The following is a 19,691-nucleotide window of genomic DNA, read 5'->3' as shown; positions in this document are numbered from 1 at the left end:
TATATTGATATGTTTTCTGTACGTTATGATTATCCTACTATGTTAGCGACTATTATACTGCTCCCAGTATCCCTGTTCATTCCTGCTGCCCCTACCCCTGTCTCTGTGAAGCGCTCTGATATCTGTAAGGATCTTGTTCGCGCTATATAAAACTTTGAATGAATAAATAAATAAAGCGGGAGGGTCCCTAGTCTCATCTTCATAAATAGGACCCTGTCCCTGGGAACCTGTATGAAATCGGGGTAGGGTTCTAATTTGCAGATGGATTTATGCTCGAAGAACGCCTCGGTAAGTTTCCCTGTTTTGGGATAGATAGCTATTGCATCTGCACCCAATCACAATAGGCACGCTTTAGGTCCTGTTTAGATGGTGGGGTCTGGCTAACCCAAGCCTCTCTGAATCCAATATCAGTTAGAAGCTGCCTAAGGTCTGCTATCCATTTGATCCTGCTCCCTGTGTCGGCTGTTACCAATTCGTCGAGGGCAGCATCATAGTTGGACAGCTCAACGGTCCTTCTTATGCGCGCCCAAAAGAGCAGGGGACGAAGGCGTGCAATGTCCTGAATGGAATGTCTTCCAGTATCATAAAATAGGGGGCTTCAACAGGATGGAAGTAGGAAGGGAGATAAGGTCTCTTAAAAACGTATTTTCTGATTTAGCAAGCTTGCTAGTATTCTCAAAGCCCCAGAGTTCGGCCCCGTATAGGGCCAAAGGTAATGCTTTGCCGTCATAGACCGCAAGCGCCGAGGCAACTGGCCTACTCACAGGCAGATGTTGTTCTCTAATGATAGCCCCAGACACCCTCTTGTGGCTTAGGAGCATCTTTGGCTAGATGGGAACTCCATCTCATGTTTTTAGAAACCCGAATTCCCAAATAGTCAAAAGACTCGACCGTGTCTAAAGGGGTTTTGTTCAGGGCGATGCCATTTCTAAAACATTTTGATGGGTTGATTGTCATTAATTTAGTTTTGTTTGTGTTGATTATCAACCCCTGAGAATTGCAAAAAAAGACAAAATCTGTTTAGAAGTTTTTGGAGGCCACCCGGTGACTTGGAAATCAAGAGGGTATCGTCGGCGAACAGGAGGGTTGGTGTCTTCTCCCCCGCCAGAGTGGGAGCGTCATCTGGTTCCTCTTTAAGATGATCTACCACCCCATTGATGAATAGCAAAAACAGGGTGGGGGCCAGCGCGCATCCCTGGCGCACCCCCCTGTTCACCACGATCCTCTCTGTCAAGTGCCCCTGTGATCCCCACCTAATTTTAGCATAGGTGTCCAAATGCAGTCTTCAGATCTATGAAGGCCAGATACAGACCACTTAGTGGTATCTCAATTAGGCTGAGATTAAAGGTATACTCAGACATGAGTGGTCGACATATGAGTTCAGGTCTGAGTGGAGGACAGATTCACATTACACTGCAGACAGGAGAATTGAGTGGTGCTACATGGGCCTTATCACCATAGCCGAGATAAATTTGCTGTTGCTCTTTACAGATAAAAGAAGTTACTGGATAATAGTGAGAAACAAATGTAGAATTAAACCAAAAACACTATCAGTGTAATAATTCCGTATATGTACCTTAAAGGATTCCACCATGAATTGAGAATCAACTAGAAAGACTCCACAAACACGAAACTCCCACTGCTGCAGCTGGTCCACGAGATGCTTCATCACAGGCAAGTGAGTGTACAGTTCAATCTGACCTAGGATATTGGGAGTCAAACATGCCACAGATGACATTTGGGAAAGCATAGATGCAGTAACAATATTTGAATGCAGGATGCAAATAATTACTTTACTTTCACTTCTCCAACCCAGTCACACATTCACATGCGTTGAAGACCAATAAGTAACTACTGAAAACAACATGAATCTTGAAATCAGATTTTTTAATGTGTAAAGGTACGGAAAATTCAGAGCAGGGTCTGGAATAGAACAGCAAGTGTAGCTTCGTTTTTAAATGGAATTTCTGTCCATATATATGTTTACAGACAGTTAATGGTAGTGGAAACATCATACCATTTTGGAATTTCAAGTCCCATACAAGCCTTTTCTTTTCTCCTATCCCTGGTTGAGAGTGACAAGCATACCGGTTTCCCTCTCCAAAGTTCCATTAAAAGATGTCATGACCAGGCCCTTTGCTGACACCGTGAGTAAATTGTATATGTGCATGAAGTATCAGGTGACTGGTGGGATGAATCTGTATGCAATATGAGTGTGCGGTTATGAAACCTGTGGGATCCATTTTGGAATTCCCTTGGTTACGCACAAAATGGAAGTTGCATAACCGCCTCCCAAACAAGCAAAGCATATTCTGAAGCTTTTGTGCAGCGTTAAAAGTATTGCAAGGTAGAAATGGGGCTCCCTGTAGAAATTCAGTGTCCAGCCTCTCCCATTAGGATAGATGAAAGACGTGGAGAAGTGGCAACATGAGTCGTCTTCTAAGTGCAGGTTGAACCTTTCTGCCAGGTCTTGCCATCTGTCTAGCCAAAAAGTTGATGGCTTGCAGACACAAGCACTTAACTCATCATTGTGCTAATTTTGGGTGCTCTCCCTGGAGACACCCTCATCCATCCCGGACAATCACCTGAAGACAAAGACTAGGACTACATCAGGAGAGGAGGAGCACACAAACTGAGCAACCTACCCCAAACTGTTTCCAGAACAGTGAAATCAATATTCATCGTCTGGTAAAGATTCCATAGCTGAAAGTTTGAAACTTCCTCATATGGTTCCAGAATTCCTCACTGACCCACTAGATGTCACACTGCAGTGTCAGGGTAATTTCTGAGATCCAATGCTTGTGTCACAGACATCCATTCTCCTGGAGGTCAGCAGATATGACCTGAAAGTCTTCAACTACATGCTGGAGGAGAGGCAAGGGTCCTTGTAGAAAGGCGTTCACCTGGCCTGTTGAGAGGGGACCGGTGGGAGCCCTGCAGGATGAAGTCTGACCAGAGGATAAACCCAGCTGCAATGATCTGAAGGATGGAACTTTTCAGAACAGCGGATTGGCTGGAGGGATGTTGGAGGAAGCCGACTCATTTGCTGGTGTGGGTCTCCTTGCCTCCCCTATCTGAAGCTGGTATGCTGCGTCAATGAAGAGACAAGCAATGCCATTTGTGGCCTTCTTCGTGCTATGCTTGCAAGGTTTATGACTCGTGATTGCGCCACCTGTCCCCTCTGTCCTGTCCCAGGTGACTTACCAATGACGTCTGGGTGAGCTCTCATTAACATTTGGGTGGAGAGGTTTGTGCTTGGGCCTCTACTGTCCCAGAGATTGCCACCGCTCCAGTGAGTAGTCCGTGGCATTTTCTGCTCCACTGACATTGGGAAGAAAGAAGGCAGGGCAAATGCACGCAAAGCATCCACTGAAGACTTGGTAATAGTGCTCCACTGCACATAGATGGTAAGTGCTGCTTGTACACTTTCCCAAAGACAGGGAGGGCTTAGAACTTAGCCTGCACACCTAACTTCTCACAACACAGATAGCATAAAAAGACTGACCTGTGAGTCAGACTCTGTAACCTGCTTGCATGTCTGCTGTGAGCCTGCATCTGCAATTTGTCATCACAGACCACTATTACCTTGCCTTAGCACCTTGTTATATAACCTGTTACCTTGCATAATCTATTTGTACTGCATTACAAAGTGGGTGTAATAAACTAAGTTTCCTTTTTTCATAATGTTAAAACACTGCGATGGACAGTCATTATTGTGTTATAGTGCGTGATTGTTGAGTTTGAAGTGTCTACCCCCTATACTTTTTCCCAGTGAAGCCTCGTTCTGCTTGCCTTGCTATCCTGAAAATGTAGTGTTGAAAAGATGTACCTTGTTCTCAGTTACCAGAGCACATCAACTCCTAGGACATCAATAGTAAAAGGCCTCAACAACCTCAGTTGTGGTCCAGTAACCTTTGCCTGCCCTAGAACACCCAACTGTTTGAAGTCCTGAAGAAGGTGGTTTCTAAATAAATAAGAATAACGTACCACCGAAACGCATCAACGATATTTGTTAATTTGAATCCAACCACAAGAATTCAGGAAAGTAAAATGATTGTAAAACCCACCTGAATTGTAACTTGATGTTTTATGTTGGATCAATCAACACAACAGTCAATTGTTTATAACTGTGTAGATAGGGTCTCCTGTATTTTATTGTTTATTACTATAAGTTTGATGCTTATAAATTGTGATTATTTCTCGGATTTTAACATGTGTGCAACAAATTTTTATGAAATTGAAATGTGATTATGTTTTTGTTTTGATTAAATTTAGTACATTGTATATGAAGTTCTATCTTATTAAAAAACTGTAGAATTGGTTTGATCAACGAGAGGTTAGACCTCTTTGTGATATGTTAGGCACGTTATGTAGCTAAATAAAAATAACTTTTGAGCGCTATATCTCTGGCCTGGTGGTACATTGGTTAGTGGGTGGGTGATTGTATGACATTACCTGAGTGAATGGCGATAGGGAGAGCCGGATTGCTTTAGTTCCTTTCACCTCAGGCCATATGTTTTCCCTCAGTGCTTTCACTCTGTCCTCGCTGCTGCTCCTAGTTCACTTAATGTCCTGTGCTGTTCCCAGAACAACATCTCCTGCCCCTCGCAGCTAGTTTTGCATTTTCAACAGCTGCTCTTCACTCTCTCTCTCATGGGGTGCAGCTGCCTCCTCTTCCCTACGCCCTCCCTGTTAATGAAGTTAGGAGGAAGCTTTACATTTGTTTTAAATCAAATACTGCCTCGTAGTAGATGTACAGTAGTTCACGTTTGCTGGGTGATTGATTCTGTTTTTTTGGGCTTTGCAAACATCCTTGAACTTTGAGCTAGCCAAGCAGTCCTATCGAAACCGTAATTATTAAGGAGGCTTCATTTTAATTTAAGAGTCACTTTTATTTCCTGGGGCACAGAACGCAGAATCCAGAAACCAACTTCCAAGGTGGATGCTATAAGTAACTTTCCCGGAAACGTGCATTAAAAAAATCAGATGGTTTCTGTCGATGTTCTGTTGTGATGTAAAGGGCTTAACTTGTCCTAGAATTGTGCCCGTTGGCATTTTCAGTGAGGCACAAAATACTAAAGGGCAATTGGTGGGGAGAGGGGGTTTTAAACACCACTTCCCCCTCGTTAGCCTCCCTTGGGGTAGGCTGAACCAGGATTCATGTATGGCACCGCTCTCCTCTAAGACTGTCTACAGTCAATCAAGCCTTCACTGTGAAAGTGGCACTGTGTGGTTTTCCTTGTCACTTGTTCCCTTTCAAACGGAAACACGCTACAAATCCTGTCCTATGCTTCCCTGAAAGTGGTTTCAGTAGCCTAGTTTGCAGGAAAATAAACTAGCTGAACACTCCAGATTTCACGTATATTTTGTTACATTCTGTTTAGTTAATTTATTTGTGCAGCTTAGCATTTATATTCATGATGAAGAGTGGATAGGTGTTTAAAGCTTTTAATAATAATATACTTTTTGAAAAGCTGCTTATTGCAACATATGGACAAAATATAACCTGACACTTTATTGCCAATTAAAAAGGGTACATAAGACAAAAAATAATATATATGTGGATTTTGATCTAAATATAAAACATTTGAAGCTCATCTGGACTTTAATGCATCTTTAAAAAGCTGTACCAAGCACGTCAAACCTTTTTTTCTTCTCCAAAGCCATGGTGCTTAGCTTTGGTATGTATTTAGTTATGCTGGAAGGCGACTGTGAATAATGTTGCCTTAAGCATTCGAAAAAGTACTCATGTTTTAATTTACACTCTTCTGTCCTCCGTCGCCTCTTCCCCCTCCCAAGTCAGATTGGCCTCAAATACAGACATGCTTTATTTAATCACTCGTCAAAGTGCATATTTTCGCTCCCCACCTCAAAAAGCTGCAAGCACTTCTTTAATTTCTTTTCATTTCAAAAGCGCTTTAACCAATCGGCTTGGCACTTTCAAGTTTCGTCACCAATGTTGGATCAGCACACCTTTGTTGGAGGAACTGCTTATAATAAATGTATTGTCCCAAAAATGGAGCAGTGAAGCACTCTGTTAATGACTACTTCGAATCCTCCGAATAAACAGCGTGTTGTGTTTGGATTGTTTACCTGTAAAGGGCACAGTGGGTCTGAGGCATTTTGCTTTTATATCAAACTAGCAGCCCGCCCCAGCGTTGCCTGGGGCAGAAGGGGGCTGGGGGCAGCATTTCCGGATTGCGGCAGCGTTGCCCGGGGCAGAAGGGGGCTGGGGGCAACATATCAGCCCCCCCCCCCCAAATCTCCTGAGGCGGAAAGCCGGGAGAAGTTACTAATTGTATTTTAACTGTGTTCTTAAAAATCTTTACTTTGTTTGCACTTGGTCGCCGTGCAGCGGAGCTAGCGCTGTCACGTGACCCACCTGACTCTGTTCCTCCCGCCTCACCTCCGCCGAGGCCGCTGGCCACGCCCACTCTTAGGCCACGCCCCGTCCCACCCCCAGAGGCTCATACATAAATGTGTAACTTCAGGAAGCGCAGCGGACGAGTGCAGCGGGTGCGCCGTTTGCGCGCCGAAGGCGAGCCAGTCTGCGCCCGTCCGCGACGGGCCGGGAATAGGGGCTGTGACTCCTGGCCGGTCACCCCCTGGTCCGTTACACACCTACTCTAGGGAGACTCTGCTCAAGTTCAGGTCACCACTCTGTGCTTATTGCACTATATTGAATCCTCTCCATGCCCCTTCCATTTGCCCAGCCTGTTATCTCCCCCTTACTTCCCTCCCCTCCCTAACCAATATAGCTTCATCCGACTTCCCTCCTGCACGTTTAAAACCCACATCTACAGGTACTCTTTCAACTCGGACACTGATTAGCCTAAACTGCAGATCCCTAGTGAAACATAAGAGGGCAATATTTGACCTCCTTGTCTCTGAGGAACCTGCAGCCCTGTTCCTCACTGAGACATGGTTAAAAGATCATTCTGGCCCAGACATTGCTGCTGCTCTCCCTGATAACTACACCTATGTCGGAAAAAACAGAGCCTTGAAAGATGGCGGGGGAATAGCTATAGTCTATAACAGACGGTACTCTTGCAAATGGGAAGACATTGTACTGCCTAACTGCGAGGTAGGTCTCTTAAAGCTTTCGCTATCTCCCAATTTTACCTTTTCCGGATTGCTCATTTATCGCCCCCCCGGACCAGCGAGTGCATGGGCCGCCTCTCTTCCTGAGCATATAGCACCTCTCATCCAGAAATCCACTAACTTTTCAATTCTTGGTGATCTCAACCTACATCTAAATGATCCCTGTTGCTCCATTAGTAGCAACCTTCTGCAGGACCTGGCTGCATTAAATATCATCCTACATAACGCGGGTCCCACGCGTATTGCAGTTAATCAATCAATCAATGACACTTATAGAGCGCGCTACCTACCCGAAGGGTCTCAAGGTGCTGGGGGGGGGGGGGGGGGGGGTGCCGCTACTGCTCGAATAGCCAGGTCTTCAGCTTCTTCCTGAAGGAGAGGTGGTCTTGGGTCAGGCGCAGGTCGGTCGGGAGGGAGTTCCAGGTCTTGGCGGCCAGGTAGGAGAAGGACCTTCCTCCTGATGTCGCTCTTCGGATGCGGGGGACAGCGGCGAGGGCGAGGTTGGCTGATCGGAGGTGGCGTTTGGGAGCGTGGAAGTTGATTCGGCTGTTGAGGTAGCTCGGGCCTTGGTTGTGTAGGGCTTTGTGTGCGTGGGTGAGGAGGCGGAACGTGATTCTTTTGTTGACGGGGAGCCAGTGAAGGTCTCTCAGATGTCCGGAGATGTGGCTGGTTCGTGGGAGGTCGAGGATGAGTCTGGCTGAGGCGTTCTGGATCCGCTGGAGTCTCTTCTGGAGTTTGGCGGTGGTCCCGGCGTAGAGGGCGTTGCCGTAGTCCAGCCGGCTGGTGACGAGGGCCTGGGTGACGGTCTTCCTGGTCTCGGTGGGGATCCACCAGAAGATCTTCCGTAGCATGTGCAGGATGTTGAAGCACGCCGAGGAGACGTTGTTGACTTGCCTGGTCATGGAGAGGGAGGAGTCCAGGATGAAGCCCAGGTTGCGTGCGTGGTCCGTCGGTTTGGGTGCGGTACCCAGGGCGGGGGGCCACCAGGAGTCGTCCCAGGCGGAGGGCGAGGAGCCCAGGATGAGGACCTCCGTCTTGTCCGAGTTTAGTTTCAGGCGGCTGGTCGTCATCCACTCGGCTACCTCTTTCATCCCTTCGTGCAGGTTGGCTCTGGCGGCGGCGGGGTTGTTGGTCAGGGAGAGGATCAGCTGGGTGTCGTCGGCGTAGGAGATAATGCTGAGGTTGTGTTTGCGTACGATGGCCGCGAGGGGGCTCATGTAGACGTTGAAGAGGGTTGGGCTCAGAGAGGATCCTTGGGGGACGCCGCAGATGACTTCGGTGGCCTCTGACTTGTACGGTGGTAGGCGGACTCTCTGTGTTCTTCCGTCGAGGAAGGAGATGATCCATTCCAGTGCCTTCCCCTGGACTCCGGCGTTGTCGAGGCGCTGCACTAGGGTGCGGTGGCAGACCGTGTCGAAGGCCGCGGAGAGGTCAAGGAGGATGAGGGCCGCTGTTTCTCCATTGTCCATCAGGGCTCGGATGTCATCGGTGGCGGCGATGAGGGCGGTCTCGGTGCTGTGATTGGCTCGGAAGCCGGACTGTGAGGGGTCGAGGGATCCGTTCGTCTCGAGGAAGGCGGCCATCTGCTTGTTGACGTTCTTCTCGATGACTTTGGCTGGAAACGGGAGGAGCGAGATGGGGCGGTAGTTCTTGAGGTCGGTGGGGTCCGCTGTTGGTTTCTTGAGTAGAGCGCTGAGTTCGGCGTGCTTCCAGCTCTCCGGGAAGGTGGCGGTGTCGAAGGATGTGTTGATGATGTCTCGCAGGTGGGGTGCGATGACTGCGTCGGCCTGGTTGAAGACGTGGTGAGGGCAGGGGTCGGTTGGTGATCCGGAGTGGATGGAGTTCATCGTGCGGATGGTGTCTTCGGTGCTGATCGGGGTCCAGGCGTGGAGGGTGGTGGTGGGGGGTGGTTGTTCGGTCATGGTGTGCGTTGGTTGGATGTTGAAGCTGTTGTGTATGTCCGTGATCTTGTTGTGGAAGTATGAAGCGAGGGAGTTGGAGGTCTTGCGATGGGGTGATGTCGTTGTTTCCTGCGCTGGGGTTGGAAAGCTCTTTCACGATGTTGAAGAGTACCTTGCAGTTGTGTGCGTTGTTGTCCAGCCGGTCCTTGAATGCTGTTTTCTTGGCGGCGCGGATCAGCTGGTGGTGTTTCCGGGTGGCGAGTTTGAAGGAGGTCCTGTTGTCCGGTGTCGGTTCCCTTTTCCAGACTTTCTCGAGGGCTCGGCAGTTCTTCTTGGAGCTCTTGAGTTCGTCGGTGAACCATGGGGCCTTCTTGCTGCCGGGTCTGCTAGGCGGGGTCCTCAGAGGGGCGAGCTCGTCCGCGCAGATGCTGATCCACTTCGTGAGGTTGTCGGCGGCCTGGCTGGGGTCTGCTGAGCTGGCAGGAGGGTGCTGGCTCAGGGACGTGGCGAGCTGGTCTGCTGTGATCTTGTTCCAGCTTCTGCGGGCGGTCTGTTGCTGGTGGGTCGTCGTTCTCTTGAAGGTGAAGTGGACGCAGCTGTGGTCCGTCCATTGAAGCTCAGTGGCGTGGCTGAAGCTGACGTCTTTGCTGGAGGAGAAGACTGCGTCGAGTGTGTGTCCGGCGCGGTGGGTGGGGGTGGACACCAGTTGCTTGAGTCCCAGGTTGGCGAGGTTGTCGAGCAGGGTGCTGGAGTTGCGGTCGTTGTTGTTTTCCAGATGGAAGTTGAGGTCTCCCAGGAGGATGTAGTCAGCGGAGGGGAGGGCATGCGGGCTGACGAAGTCGGCGATGTCCTCGCTGAAATGTGTGCGTGGTCCGGGGGGTCGGTAGATCAGGGTGCCTCTGAGGGTGGTGTTCGGGTTGGTGTGGATCTGGAAATGCAGGTGTTCGGCGCTGGTCAGGGTGTTGTCGGTGCTGGTCGTGAGACGGATGGTGTTCCTGTGGATGATGGCGATGCCTCCTCCCATCTGGTTGGCGTTGCGGTCCCTGCGGACGATCTTGTAGCCTTCTGGGATGGCGATGGCGATGTCGGGAGCTGAAGAGGCGTTCATCCAGGTCTCCGTGAGGAAGGCAACGTCAGGGGCTGTGGCGTCTAGGAGGTTCCAGAGTTCTACGGCGTGTCTGTGGACGGAACGGGTGTTGAGCAGGATGCACTTGAGGTGTGTGCTGCTGGTGTTCGATTTGGCGGGTGCTGGTGTGAGGCAGGTCCGGATGCAGGCGAACTTGCAGGCGTGGCAGCTGAAAGGTCCGTGGGTGCGTCGTGGAGTGGCTTGGTGGCACTCTGGGCGTCGGCCGGTGTTGAGTGCGTTGAGGGTGGCGGCGGAGTACGTCCTGCGGGTCGGTCGGGCTCATCGAGGTCCAGGGGTCCTGGCGCTGGTCGCGGTCCGGTCGCGGACGGGCGCAGACGGGCTTACCTTTGGCGCGCCTTCGGCGCACAATCGGCGCGCCCGCTGCGCGTGACCGCTGCGCGTTCGCACGGTCGCCATTTAAGGCGAAGTGCGCGGGTGGGCGGAGCAGCTGGGAGGCGGGAGCGGGGAGGGATACAGAAGAGAAGAAAGGGGCGGGGACAAGCGGCGGTGGCGGGAAGGGAGGGTGGAGGGCGGCGGACAACACGAAGGAGGGGGATGAACAAAACAGGCACAAATCTGCTACAAAACAAGGGGTATGAGGGGAAAGATACCAAGATACACGGAGAATACTACACAAGCACAACTGTTGGACAAAACAGGAAAAAAAAGGAAAGAATAAAGGAGATGCACGGAGTTAAGGAAAGAAAACAGGCACAAATGTTTGTCAAAACAAACCCTACTGCGGGGGCAGCCGGCAAAACGAGGCAGTAGCGAGGCAGAGGGCGGGCAGGGGCACACGCAGCAGCTGGTGGCCGTGCGGCGCGGGGGTGTCCCACAAGTGGGTCACACTCACCTGCGTCGCACGGTCGCCATTTAAGGCCAAGTGCGCGGGTGGGCGGAGCAGCTGGGAGGCGGGAGCGGGGAGGGATACAGAAGAGAAGAAAGGGGCGGGGACAAGCGGCGGTGGCGGGAAGGGAGGGCGGCGGACAACACGAAGGAGGGGGATGAACAAAACAGGCACAAATCTGCTACAAAACAAGGGGTATGAGGGGAAAGATACCAAGATACACGGAGAATACTACACAAGCACAACTGTTGGACAAAACAGGAAAAAAAAGGAAAGAATAAAAGGAGATGCACGGAGTTAAGGAAAGAAAACAGGCACAAATGTTTGTCAAAACAAACCCTACTGCGGGGGCAGCCGGCAAAACGAGGCAGTAGCGAGGCAGAGGGCGGGCAGGGGCACACGCAGCAGCTGGTGGCCGTGCGGCGCGGGGGTGTCCCACAAGTGGGTCACACTCACCTGCGTCGCACGGTCGCCATTTAAGGCCAAGTGCGCGGGTGGGCGGAGCAGCTGGGAGGCGGGAGCGGGGAGGGATACAGAAGAGAAGAAAGGGGCGGGGACAAGCGGCGGTGGCGGGAAGGGAGGGTGGAGGGCGGCGGACAACACGAAGGAGGGGGATGAACAAAACAGGCACAAATCTGCTACAAAACAAGGGGTATGAGGGGAAAGATACCAAGATACACGGAGAATACTACACAAGCACAACTGTTGGACAAAACAGGAAAAAAAAGGAAAGAATAAAGGAGATGCACGGAGTTAAGGAAAGAAAACAGGCACAAATGTTTGTCAAAACAAACCCTACTGCGGGGGCAGCCGGCAGCCGGCAAAACGAGGCAGTAGCGAGGCAGAGGGCGGGCAGGGGCACACGCAGCAGCTGGTGGCCGTGCGGCGCGGGGGTGTCCCACGGTGTCCCATGCAGGACATCTTCTGGACCCCATTCTTTCCAACCTAGAAACTATCGATTGTGAGACCTCACTACCGATCTTATGGTCTTACCGCTTTATGGTAACTTTCACTATTACCATCGGTCGCCAACTCAATATCCCCCCTAAACCTACTGAATCTAGATTTTCTAGAAACTGGAACTAACTAGACTTATATGAATTCAATCTCCGTCTTGAGAACACTAGACCTCCTATGGAAGATAATTGTACTGAAGCTGCTGAGGCTATTAACGCCTGGCTAGCAAAGGCTGCAGATGCATGCCTACCCCAACGCATGCAAAAACAATCTTCACCATCCGCCCGCACCCTGGTTTACAGCTGCCTTAAAAAGTAGAAAAAACTATCTGCAAAAATCTTGAACGCAAATGGCGCTTAAAATATGATCCTTGTTCAAAACAAATCTACAAAACTGCTCTATCTAAATACCACTCTTTATGTAAAATTGAACATGTTAACATTACCATTCTTGAAGCACAAAATCGCCCTAAAGCTCTCTTTAAGGTAGTTCAGAGTCTGTAGGGCGCATTGTGTCAACCCAAACCACCATGCCTAGATACAGCACAATGTAATTCATTGGCCGAATTTTTTATAGCCAAAATAGATACCATTTATTCCAATTTTGAGAAATCTGTCCCCTCCCCTTCGCTGCCTTACCTACCCACCCCTATCTCACTCTCTGAACAGCTGACACCAGAGGACTTGTCTCTTACTTCAGGTCAACTGACCCCTTCCACTCCCCCTGAACCCACGATCTCCTGTGATTCCAGGATTTTCCGAGAAACCAGTTCTCCTGCTTCTCCCTTGATCGATACTTGGGAGCCATTTAACACTACGACTCTCTGATATCATTTGCAAAATTAAATCCGGTTCTCCACTGGACTCCCTTCCTCCCCATATACTAAACAAACTGGACCATTCTTCTCTTGCACTTATTGTGGATCTTCTCAACACCTCCCTTAAAGCAGCTTCAGTACCTTCTGCATGGAAACATGCAATGATAGTACCCCTGTTAAAAAAGCCTAATGCAGACCCTAGCTTCCCATCCAATTTTCGCCCAATCTCACTTCTTCCGGTTTTTTCTAAAATCATGGAAAAACACATCAACTCCCAACTGTCAACCCATGTTGAGGCAAGCGGATTATTACATCCATCTCAATCCGGGTTTAGACGTGGCTTCTCGACTGAATCCACTCTGTTAGGGGTCTCCGAAAACATCCGGTGCCGGGTTGATAAGGGGGAAACCGTGGCACTTATTTTACTTGATCTTAGTGCCGCATTTGATACGGTTTCCCATCCCATCCTTATCAATGCCCTCAGATCATCTGGCATTATCGGCACAGCTCTCAACTGGTTTGTTAGCTTTCTTTCAGATCGCACCTTTCAAGTTTTCTCCTCGTCCTCTGCTTCTCAAACCTTCACATCGGCGTACGGTGTGCCGCAGGGTTCCATCTTGAGCCCCTTGCTATTCAATTTGTATGTCAGACCTTTGGCTACTATTGCAGAGCAAGCTGGGCTCACTATTTACACGTACGCCGATGATACCCAGGTCATCTACTCCCTTTCCTCCGACTCTCACTCCTCCTCCTCTTCCCTCCGTACAGGACTGAGTAACATCGCAGCCTGGATGTTGGACAACAAACTACAACTAAACGGGGGTAAAACTGAGGTTCTTCTGTTCGGTCACACCACCACCTTATGGGGACCCCGGCAATGGCCTTCTCAAATGGGCCCTTTACCTACCCCATCCAAAACAGCTCGCAACCTTGGCGTCACCTTCGACGACCAACTATCTATGAAGAACCATGTGGTCAAAACTTCATCTACTTGCATCACTATCATTAAGTGGTTGCGAAAAATCATTTGGATGCTTCCCTTGGACACTCAGAAAACCGTGGTCCAGGCTCTTATCACTTCGAGACTGGACTACGGGAACATCCTTCTTCTGGGAGCCAGTAAAGAGGTGACGCGTAAATTGCAGACAGTTCAGAACATGGCCGCGCGACTTCTCTGCAAACTACCTAACACTTACCCTACCTCCAATGCCCTTCGCTCCCTGCACTGGCTCCGAATTGAAAACCGGACAAAATTTAAAGCCCTCTGCATCATTCACAGAATAAATTCTGGTCTAGCTCCACCCTATCTCAACCCCTTGGCGCAACTATACAATCCCCCTCGTAATTTACGATCCTCTAATCAAAACTTACTTTCAGTTCCGAGAATTAAAAAAGCCAGAATGGGTGGCCGCTCCTTTGCCTGGCTGGCCCCCTCACTCTGGAACTCTCTCCCCCTTCAGATACGAACTGAACCCAACTACCTTAGGTTCCGCAGACAGGTAAAAACCTGGCTATTCAACATCTAACAGTTCTCTTCTGATTCTCCCCTCTCACTTTTTGGTTTTAGCGCCGGGAAACCTACGGGTAGCTGAGCGCTTTAGAAGCTTAATTATAATAATAATAATAATAATAATAATAATAATAATAATAATAATATCAGGCTTGGGTGCACTCCCGCCCCGGCCCCCGCCCGCCCCGACATTGCCCAGACCGCCTCCCGCCTTTGCCTTTGCCTTACCTGAGCCGCCGCTCTTCCCCGCGCTCCGGACTTCACCGCCACTCCTCGCTGCTCGTCACCGCTCCTCCCCGCCTGTCATCACGCACGTTGCGGACATCGCTAGGTCGCGGCCAGCGTTTAGGGGACTACTTTGTTTTTAAAGTTTAATTTAAGTTTTTTTTTTATTTTATGCAGCCTATGTCCATCTACACACCCTGAGGATTACAACAATGTATTGGGTGTGTGGATTGGCGCTGTGGTTCCCGAGTTTACCTTGCCAAAAGGTTTCTGTTCTCTCTTTATAATAGTAGTATAGATATAGATGTGCTTAATTTGTAAAAAGATAAAAAAGAAAGAAAAAAAGAAGAGGTGCTGCATGCCTAAATACTCATAGCTTATCCACATCGGTGCTCACAGTGGCGCTGTGCTCATGACGAGCGGAGCTTGTCATAACCGTCGTGGAACGCCCATGCGGGGATAATTCCCCTGCTGTGCATTCCATTAAACGGGCGTGGTCATGACGAGCTCAGCTCGTCATGAGCACAGCGCCACCGTGCAGCGTGACGAGCCGAGCTCGTCACAAGCACCGCGCGCGGTCCCCCTCCCCGAGCCGCGGGGGAATTAGACCCGCGGCGAAGGGGGTTATAGGTATACTTATAGATGCTTCTCTGGTCTCATCGGTAATTCCTCATTTTAAGTCCTCTAGGCAGTGCAGCAGCTGCATCTTTGGTCCTGTCAGTAATTCCTCATTCTAAGTCCTATACACAGTGCTACTACCTGCTTCGCTGGTCTCATTGGTTATCCTCAGTCTAAATCCAGTGCTGCAGCTGTGGCTCTGTTCATACATCCACTATACTCCAAACCATAACACATAGGTAAAAGACTTTGTCATTTACAAAGCCAATAGCTCTAACTCTAAAAAACGTGAGACCTGTTGCATTGAAAATGCTTGTTCATCATTAATTTCGCTCCATCTTTCCATTTTCTTTAGCAGCACACAGCCACATAACTTGCCTGACTTAAAATAAACACTTGGATCATAAGGGTTCCTGCTGGAAAGACTCCATCAAAACCTCTCAAGTTCTACAGAAGATCCACTTTCACATGTTGCAATATTTTATTTATTTCTTAGCTGTCTATGTGGAGTGCTCCACCACAAAGAACACAGATTTAAATGGAATCGTGAGTTACAAATTCACATGCCGAGCTTCCTCCTTTTAATTGCTTCTGAGGAGTGGCTTTGTGTAGATTTTTGCACCAAAGAAAAATATGGAAAATGAAAACTAATGGGTATATAGAAAGGTGCATTGGATGATCAGTCAAACTTGTTTCAGTGAAAACATAGGTAATCTTCATCCAGACACAAGAGAACAAGAAATATGGCAGCGATGTAAGCTTACTTACCAGGGCAATCAAAGAGTATGTAATCATCTTCTACGTGTCCAAGGCAATTTTCTAGCCAGTCAAAGTTGTTTGCAAAATATTCCATGCAAAACACCAGGCCACCATTGGGGCCGAAACGGAGGGTGTCATCTTCCATGACATCATCAACCTCAATCAGCTCTCGGATATCTGCAGCAAAGAGGCCATATTATATTAGTTTATATAGGCACAATGGCGAAAGACAGGATATTTGGTTTTACTATAAAACTTTAAAAGGGGGACGTGGTGTAGTCAGTTTTAAGTACATAAAGGGGTGAAAAAAAAAGTAATTCAAGTAAGAAAACATACTTTCCTGGTCTTGTCAGTGCTCAAAATTCTTAAAAACAGCCAAGGATCTCAAAATCCATTTGCATTATACAGCTGCGTTTTGACCATTGTTTTTTTTTTCTCTCGTCCCAGCAAAGCTACATTTCCTCCACTCAAAGGAAGATACATTGAAATAGATTATTTATTCAAAGTTTTATATAGCGCGAACAAGATCTTTACAGATATCAGAGCGCTTCACAGGGGGGGGAGTGGGCAGCAGGAGGGTGACTAGACACAATAATTGGGTGACTAGACATAATAATTGGGCACAGTATAGTAAATGTGGCATAATAGGATAACAGTCTTGTGCTGATAAGATACCAATAGGCACTCAGATAGACAGTAAAATAAAAGGGGGTGCAGAGTCTTTGATCTGGCTACAATAGAGATCCTGAGATAACAGTAAACACTCAAAATAGACAATAATATAAGACGGTGCAGCGTCTGATCTAGCTACAATAGAGATCATGAGATAAGAGTAAACAATCAAAATAGACAATAATATAAGACGGTGCAGAGTCTGGTCTAGCTACAATAGAGATCATGATATAACAGTAAACACTCAAATAGGCAATAAAATAAGGCGGTGCAAAGACCCTGATCCAACTACAATAGAAATCAGAGGATACCAATAAGCACTCAAAATAGACAATACTATAAGACGGTGCAGAGTCTTTGATCCAACTGCAAAGGAGGTCTGGAGGTCATGAATATAAAGTTATTGGACCAGTAAGTATCCAACGTTACCGAAACGGTGCAAAGTCTCTGAACAATAACAGTAAGGATCAGGTGCACTTGGCCATAAGGATGGCTTTAATTTCTTTCTTGAAGAGTGCAGTGGAGGAGATAAGCCTCGTTTCAGGAGGGAGTGCATTCCAGATCCTGGGTGCCATTCCTGAGAAGGAACGTTTGTATGTTTTTTCCTTACGGAATCTGCGAGGTTTCAGGAGCAGAGTTTTTGCACTTCTATTGGATCTCGAGCCTCCTGATATAGACAACTTTTGAGTGAGGTAGTTGGGTGCCTTGTGGTGTATGGCTGAATGTGTCATAACAGCAATTTTCAGCTGTATTCTGGCTTCAAAGGGAAGCCATTTCAGGGATTTCAAGTCAGGGGTTATGTGAGAGTGTTTCCTTGAGCCAGAAATGAGTCTCGCGGCAGCATTCAAGGAGGCTCTTAGGGGTGCTGTTGTTGCTAGAGGGAGTCCGCTGAGGGCCACAATTCCATAGTCTATGCGGGGGATGACTAGAGCTTGTACAGTAGTTAGGAAATCTTTGGCTGGAAGGAAGGGTTTGAGTTTCCTCAGAGTGTTGATTTGGAAGTTAGCTCCTTTCGTTGCTTTGCTAATGTGCTGTTGCATATTGAGCTTTGCGTCAAGTGTGATACCTAAGGATTTCGCAGAGTCCACGATGGTGGGTCTGACATTGAGTGCTGTTAGGTGATTGAGCCATAATTGGGTGGTGGTAATTTTCGCAGGGGGTAATATCAGGAGGAACTCAGTTTTCAGCGCATTTAGTTTGAGGTGATTGTCGGCCAACCACGATTGGGTGTTTCTAAGTGTGCCGTTCAGAAGTTTGATATCATCTGGGGATTGTACCTTTAGGTAGAGTTGAGTGTCATCGGCATACATATGGAAATGTACATTGGATGCTTGGAGCAGGGTAGCGAGTGGTTCCATGATGAGGTTGACCAGCGTGGGTGAGAGGGAAGAACCTTGTGGGACGCCTAAATCTACTGGCACAGGTGAGGACAGCACGTTGTTGATCTTGAACTTCTGAGATCGGTTGTGTAGGAAGGAAGTGAACCATTTGAGCACAGTCCCGGATAAGCCCATTCTGGTATTTAGGAGCTCTAGTAGATTCTCATGTTTGACCGTGTCGAATGCTGAGAAGAGGTCCAAGAGGATGAGGAGGCAGGAGTCGTTGCGATCAAGAATTTGGAGGGCGTCATCAATTATGTGTGTCATGGCCGTTTCCGTGCTGTGTTTCGCTCGGAAGCCTGATTGATGAGGGTCGAGGAGTTCGAATTTGTCAATGTGTTTTATTAATTGGAGTTGCACACATTTTTCCAGCACCTTGGCCAGAGTGGGGATATTGGTGATCGGGCGGTAATTGTTTAAGTCAACAGGGTCAGCTGTAGGTTTCTTGAGTATAGGCGTGACTTGCCCCACTTTGAGGGAGTCTGGGATGAGACCTTGCTGAAGGGAGCTGTTAATGATTTTAGTCCAGAGTGGGAGGAGAATGGGGGTGAAGTCTCTTACAGCATTAGCAGGTAGGGGGTCTGTGAGGTGATTAGAGGGCTTCAAGGTGCCGAGCAGTTTGTGTATTGCTTCTTCAGAGTAGGTGTCGAAAGACGACCAGGAAGCGTTATTTTTAGGTTGGGTGTCGGGCCTTTTGATGTGGCTCGGGTATCTCATTACATCATTAAGGAGGTCACACCTTATGCTGTTGGTCTTTAACTTAAAGAAAGCAGAAAAGTCTTCACAGTGTGGGATGTCGTTTGTTGTGTCGTTTGATAGTAAGGGTTGCGTCTTGGTTTGAGTTTTGACTAGTTCGAACAGCTTTCTTGGTCTGTTTTTTGCTTGGTCCAGCTGAAGAAGTCTGATTTCGCACGCTTGATTTTCCTGAAGTAGGCATTTCTCTTGTTCTTAAGTGTTTTGCGATGCAGTGATGAGGGGTCAGATCTCCATGTGCGCTCTGCCATTCGCATAGCACGCCTGTCTTCATTGAGTCTGCCGTCATACCAAGGGTTCGAGATCTTGGTGGAGACTCTCTTTAGTTGCAGTGGGGCGGCTTCATTGATTATTGAATTCATAGAGTTGAGGTAGTGGTCAGTCAGCGATTGAACATCAGAGGTGCCAGGAGGGGGAAGGAGGCGATTGGTGAGGAGAGGAGGCAGGGAGTTGGGGTTAAGATTCTTCGATTATTGCCAACAAATGATCACACTCTCATTCAATTATATATTCTCATAAGAATAATTGAGCAGCACACAAAAATGTTTAGCTATAAATACACAATTGTTCACTAGAACACACACTTCTTTATTTTCGGGTTTCCTTGCAAAATATCTATCTTCTTTAACCCAAACAAACACACACACCCACACAGTACCTCTTCAAAATGTCTTCCCTTGAAACAGAGCATCAGACTCCTTCTGCGCTTTAAAACCAGATTATTCTATAGAACAATATGTGAGTATTCTGCCACAAGTTGTTAAAAGCTCAACAGCTGAGGTAGGAGATCTGAACAAAATTGAAAATATGCAAAAAGTCCTTGCATGTCACAAAAAGATGTGTTACAGGTTTGAACATTTCTAATGAGGTTATACCTTCTTATTTGAAAGGTAAATAAGAAATAATTAACGGCAAACGGCCCTGTAACAAAAACGGCCCCCACCCGTGCGGCGCACCGGGGATTGCGCGGTGCCTGCTACAGCCAGTCCGGCCCTGCAGTTTCAGCCTATTTGGGCCTTTCCAGTC

The 19,691-nt window shown here is 48.2% G+C and overlaps 1 protein-coding gene across 1 annotated transcript in view; it reads right to left on the bottom strand.

Moving 5' to 3' along the window:
- GPN3 (GPN-loop GTPase 3) overlaps positions 1 to 19,691 on the bottom strand; it is a 116,255-nt gene that overhangs the window by 81,924 nt on the left and 14,640 nt on the right. The window contains exons 3-4 of the mRNA XM_078667491.1: positions 15,871 to 16,038; positions 1,577 to 1,701 (exon numbers count right to left, since the gene is read on the bottom strand). Of these exons, the coding sequence (XP_078523617.1) occupies positions 1,577 to 1,701; positions 15,871 to 16,038 (293 nt within the window). The remainder of the gene's footprint in view (positions 1 to 1,576; positions 1,702 to 15,870; positions 16,039 to 19,691) is intronic.

The sequence above is a fragment of the Lissotriton helveticus genome, chromosome 11, assembly GCF_964261635.1.
Source record: "Lissotriton helveticus chromosome 11, aLisHel1.1, whole genome shotgun sequence".
NCBI lineage: Eukaryota > Metazoa > Chordata > Amphibia > Caudata > Salamandridae > Lissotriton > Lissotriton helveticus.
Note: the sequence above shows the minus strand (reverse complement) of the source record. Positions and strands in the feature narration are given on the sequence as shown.